Source organism: Gossypium hirsutum, chromosome D01 (genome assembly GCF_007990345.1).
Source record: "Gossypium hirsutum isolate 1008001.06 chromosome D01, Gossypium_hirsutum_v2.1, whole genome shotgun sequence".
Taxonomy (NCBI): Eukaryota; Viridiplantae; Streptophyta; class Magnoliopsida; order Malvales; family Malvaceae; genus Gossypium; species Gossypium hirsutum.
Genome location: NC_053437.1, coordinates 27,154,972 through 27,160,971, shown reverse-complemented (window position 1 = coordinate 27,160,971; position 6,000 = coordinate 27,154,972). Strand labels below are relative to the sequence as shown.

Sequence of the window (6,000 nt, the reverse complement as noted above, 5' to 3'; positions counted from 1 at the left end):
AATTTTGTGAATTAACATTATTGATATTATTGCGTACGTAAACCTAATATATTATAATTTTAGTACTAATAATAAAAAAAATTTAAAAAAGGTACAATTTAAAGTTATATTTTATAAGATGTTTAAAAGACAGAATAATTTATGCTAGGACCATTCTAAAAGTTTTATTTAAAAATGGATGATGTGACATCTTTTTTAGGGATTCATTTCTTTTCTTTCAAATTAAATTTTTGAAAATATCTTTGAACTTCTTAATATCCATAAGAAACCATTCCAAATAAATCTAACAATTTGAAAGGTTGTTTAGTTATTTTCTCACATCATAGGAATAAACCATTGCCTACTCAATTGAGTTGATTGGCAAGTTCATAAAGCAAAACTACACACACATGCCAGAAACTAAAAGAAAGGGGCAATTAAGAATTCACAGTGTGGACACAATAAAAAGGACCAAATATCTTGGAGGGTGATTCTGCCATATGGCTAAAAGATTCGTACCCTCAAACCATGCCGATTAATGCTACTTACAACTCCAACATAATCTTTATACCTTGTTATGATCCAACTTTGGATACATCTTTGGTGGACCGGTTGTATTTCATGTGACTCTGGACAAGCTGACCACTGGCTATTGCAGCCATTAAGGAAAGTTCCCCCGCCAGGACGGAGCCGGCCACGATCTTTGCCAAGAGCCTTGAGTTTGCGCCTGCTAGTTCTTTACTAGCGCCCTTTACTCCAAGCAAATCCAGGCATGCAGACTGTGATGCAAGTTGAGTTCCGCCCCCTATGGTTCCGACCTCAATGGAAGGCATAGTCACAGATATGTGAAGATCTTTCCCATCATTGACAGCTTCCATCATGGTAATGCAATGGGAGCTTTCGACATTTTGGGCCGGGTCTTGTCCGGTTGCTATGAATATAGCAGAGACGATGTTGCTTGCGTGGGCATTAAATCCACCGAGAGCACCGGCGACAGCCGAACCGGCTAGGTTCTTGAGCATGTTGAGCTCTACGAGTGTAGCGACACTAGTTCGGAAAACCTTCTTCAGTACTTCTTCTTTGATAACTGCTTCACACACCGCCGATTTCCCTCGCCCTTCAATCCAGTTAATAGCTGCGGGTTTCTTGTCGGAACAGAAGTTTCCTAGCAAACAAACATAAATGAAAACTCAACTCTAAGCATACAAAGTTTGGCACCATGATAATACCGGATTGAATTACCATTGATGAAACTTAGAACTGTATGCATATGAGAATCTAACTTTACCAGAGATACTGATAATATCCATGTCCGGATACTCATTTCGAAGGTATGCAAGGACGTTCTCGACTCCCTTTGAAACCATGTTCATCCCCATAGCATCCCCTGTGGTGCAGCTAAATCTAATATAGAGATTTTTACCAGCAATGGAACATTGGACACCCTGAAGCCTTGCAAAGTTACTTGACCTGGCAAACAGAGCAACATACATCACTTCTTCTATGAACGCATACGAAATCAATACCTAAGCAAAGAAAACAAGAATGGGTGAATAGATTTAAGTTTCGTTTACGTTACTTGTTGAATTCGTCGGCCAATGTCTGAAAATTTGAAGGATTATCGAGGAAAAACTTGAGATGGCAAGCTCTAGAAGCTGAAGGGAACCGAACGACTGGAGCTCTGGTCATACCGTCCCTCAGAATAGTGCTGGTGGCGCCACCGGATGCATAAATACCCTTAAATCCTCTATTGGTGCTTGCAACAATGCAGCCCTCAGTGGTAGCCATTGGCACAATGTACTCAAAACTATCGAGGAGCAATGGCCCCGCAACCCCCACAGGAATCTGAACGTATCCTACTGGCATTTCGCAGCACTGCTTCAAAATAGAGCCATAATCGAAGCCATCCAAAGGTAAGCCTTGCAACGACCTCCTAGTAATCCTCTGCAACGCCTCTCTTCGAATTCGAACCGCTCTCTTGCAATCCCCGAGTTGTTCTTCCAGCGCGTATGAAGGGATTGTTCCCTTGACAACCAAATCCACTATTTCTTCGTCTTCGGCGGAGGAAACCGCCGGAATTATATGGTCGGCCATAGAAGGAGAGCAATCCATCAGCCGGTGACGATGATCCTCACCTTCTTCTTCGTCGACAAGGTCCCAGGCCTCGTTGGAGGCGCGAGCAATGAACGACTGGACAAAGTCGATACCGAAGAAGCCAAGGAGGTATATAAAGGAGGCGATGAGGGAAAGAATAGCTGCCAGTTCGGAGAAAGTGACGACGTGAAGGGGAACAGAGTTACGGATCTTGTCCCGCCACCGAAGGAGGAGGTAGTACGCCACCGAGAAGAAAAGCGTGAAGAAAAGAGCGTTAGTGAAGTAAAGAGGGAGCGGGAGAGCATCCGATGCCTTGGCACCAGTAGGTTCCGGTACGGATGACGGCTCCTTCGGAGCTGGTCGAAGTGCTTTAGAAGGTCGCCGTCGAACGTCCATTAAAAAATCTCCGACGAAATAGACAGTACGGACAGGGGTAGTAGTAGGTAAGAGGAAATTGCCAAAAGGAATTGAAGCGATAATTAAGGAGCAAATGCGGAGGATTGTTTTTGTTTTTTTCTCTAATGTTAATGTATTGGTTATTAATTAAATCCTTAAAAAAATGCTGACTTTCTGAATCACAATCGTTAATTTCGGTCATTTTTTTCAATAAAATTGATGATGATAATAATTCTTTAAATAGGGAGGAAAACGCACTTAAATTCAGTTTTCTTTAGTTTTGCAATTCTACTACTACTACTAATTTAACTTCATGCTTATGCATGTTCCTTCCATTTGTATGATTTAAAGTGATTAGTTTTCAGTTTTCTTCCATTTATTATTTTTTAATTCAATATTCAATGAGATGACGGTGTGTAAATTTATACACCAATTCCTAAGTTTATTCCTTTGTTCCATTTTTAATCATACTGATTTGTTTTGTATAAACCTACTCTATCCTTGGAAGAAGGAAATGAATTGGACAAAAGTGTCAAGAAAATTAATAAAGAGTTTAGACAATCATATTAGACTTAAAAAATGGGTTTGGGTAAAATTTATATTCGTTTAAAATATAAACCAGGCTTGGACTCAAGCATTCAAGGCCCAAGCCCAGTTCAATACGTTTTTTAAGTTTGTAATATATTATAGGGATAAATATCAAAACTATACTTAAAATTTGACCTAATGTGCAATTTTATACATAAATTGTGATTTTGTACAATTTTATACATTAAATTTTGATTTGATCCAATTATCAAAAATTGTAACACAATTATTAATATAGCATAAGGAAAAGTCTAGCATAATCTCTCACAAAAGAGCTAATAAAAAAAAGCTAGAGGTAAGCTTCATAGAAAAATAGCTATTGGATTTAAAGTTTAGACCTAAGCCATTGAAAGGGGGGAGGGAAATCAAAAGGCTTTTTGTCTTTGTTTTTTGAAAAACTGGGAGGAACCAAATAAGATTTCCATAAAGAGGGAAATGAAATGTTTTCACCGTCCATCGTGCTTTGTTGTTGAAGGCTGTAGGCTAGAGGTGGTGCTCTCTGGATAAGAAAGGAAACTGAGAAGCAGAGAAATAAAAGGGAAACAATTTATTTAAACAAGGATGGAAATGAAGTTTTTTCAAAAACATTTGCTTTTATAGCCACGACAAAGGGAGCAAATTGCAATTAAGTCCCCCTGCATGTTTAACAACTGCAAACATGGGGCACCGCAAGTGATATTTACAATTTTAACCCCTCTTACTTTTGTTCTTCTTTTAATTTTGAAATTCTGAGGCAAATTAATTACCAATTAAGTCCCCATATTTCTTACGTTTTTTCAATTTCAAACTTCAATCCCTCATTTATTTATTTTGTTTCATTTCATTTTATTTTTCTTTATTATTATAGTTAATTTTATTATTACTATAATTATCATTAGTATTTGTTGGAGTTTTTGACATAGCTTGTTCCATGTTCTGTTACAACAAGTATGAATTTACGCTTCCACCATGGGAAGTTTTCCGGCCTCCTTGATGTTTTGATGTTTATGACCTACAAAGTTATGGCATGTTTGACAAAAAAACAATTGGTGTTCGGCTAGGACTTTCTAATTGTTCAACCGATCCTATTGATGAGGCCATGAGTTTATTGGATAAGGTTTGAGTTCTTATCTGTATCACCTTAGTTGAATGAAGAGTTGTTTAAGGGATTTTTATTAGATTTTCCCAAGGGATTTTCTAAGAGAATTATCTATTGTTTTAGGGGAGATTATCTTGTGATTTCAAGTTTCTATTTGACACAAATAGGTGTCACTTTCCCATGATTGTAACACCCATACCTGACCCAATCTTCAGGTTCGAGCTATGGGATGTCACATTTGTTGTCTAGAGTAACTATGATCTATTTCAATTCAATTTAATAGTTAATACATATTATTAAGTTCTAAACATCATTACTATATGTTATACAATCATATGCAAACCTTATACGAGCTTACGAAAGCTCTTTGGAGAACTCGAGGTCAAATAAGGACCAAATTGTAAAATTTTTAAACTATCGGGTTGACATCACAACTTCAAGAGTTATAGGTGGCAATGTAACTTATTGAATTGTCCTTGTTGCGACATTAAGGGCCCGACGTTGTGACGTAACCGTTTGTTTCCAAAAGGTCCAAATGGTACGAATTTATAACTCCTAAACAAAACAATCGAATATCTCAATTCAACCATTTTAGCAATTAAACCATTCTCATATGACTATTTCTATCCTTCAACATCATACATACATATGCATTACACAAATTTATCATTTCAACTTCAATTCAATTAACAATTTCCACATGTTCAACCATTTAAGTTATCTCAACTACTTGTGACATATTCATATATGCACATTTAACAAGTTATAAACTTAACTCAAACCATATTGCCAATTCGGAATTCAAAATGACCATTTTGATATAAAGCCGAATCGGAACCCTAGGTACATGCCACATGTCAAAATGAAAAAGGGACTGTACAAACATTGCTTAGCTGAAGACTACAGATTTGATTCTAAGTTACTTCTCGGAACTTCGAGATCCACTTATACCTGCGCATGGAATAAACAAATTGTATGCTAAGTGATAAAGCTCAATAGTACTTTCATCATTCAAGCCATATAAGAAAATCATTAAAATAATAAGAATACAACCAATGCATAATTCAATTTTAACCAATTCAATTCATTAATTCATGATTCATATGTTAGCAATTCAATATAAACATAACATGACAATTTTCTACCATTAAAGGCATAAGTGTTACCATTTCAAATCATACCATTTGATTATACCAATATCACATTTTCGTATCGAATCTACTAATTCGTTTAGTTTCCATATCGACACTCTTGACTTGTATAAACTAGTTCATATGGTCTTATACATGCTATCAATAATCACACTTCACGTATATTCACTTGTAGTGCTATTTCATATTATCAAATCAATTCAATATCATATAACCAATTCACATTTTATATTCCCTAATAACCTAACTAAGACTCGAAACTGATACACGAATTATCCAACCAGTACACCAATCTGGCACCCAGTGCCTCATCGAAACATTTGAAGTATATATATTGCGCCCAACACTTATAGGTGTAACCGAAGTAAAATGTATGCCCAACACTCATCAGAGCGTCTGAAGTATATAAATTGCGCCCAATGCCTATCAGTATAATTGAATTAAAAGGTATACCCAGAACTCATCAGAATGTCAAAATAATATGCGCCTAGCGCTCATCGACATATAGTAAAAGTATAACCTGTACACAATCTAACCTTATGGCATGCAACTATATCTAACTCTGCTCGAACAGTTAATAGGGTACCAATGATCCAGTTTCATAACCAATACATATATCATAATTTCATTTCAAATTCATTTTCACTTCATATATGTCTAATATCACATAGCATGGTTCATACCATATGCATATCACATATCATATATTGATTA

The 6,000-nt window shown here is 36.4% G+C and overlaps 1 protein-coding gene across 1 annotated transcript; it reads right to left on the bottom strand.

The window, feature by feature from the left end:
- Positions 1-278: 278 nt before the first annotated feature.
- On the bottom strand, positions 279-2,674 carry LOC107921012 (3-hydroxy-3-methylglutaryl-coenzyme A reductase 1). Its single transcript, XM_041086484.1, has 3 exons — positions 1,559-2,674; positions 1,268-1,449; positions 279-1,144 (listed from the first exon to the last, which is right to left on the bottom strand). Exons 1-3 carry the CDS (start codon positions 2,467-2,469, stop codon positions 555-557), a joined length of 1,683 nt encoding a protein of 560 aa, XP_040942418.1. The 5' UTR covers positions 2,470-2,674; the 3' UTR covers positions 279-554.
- Positions 2,675-6,000: the final 3,326 nt, after the last annotated feature.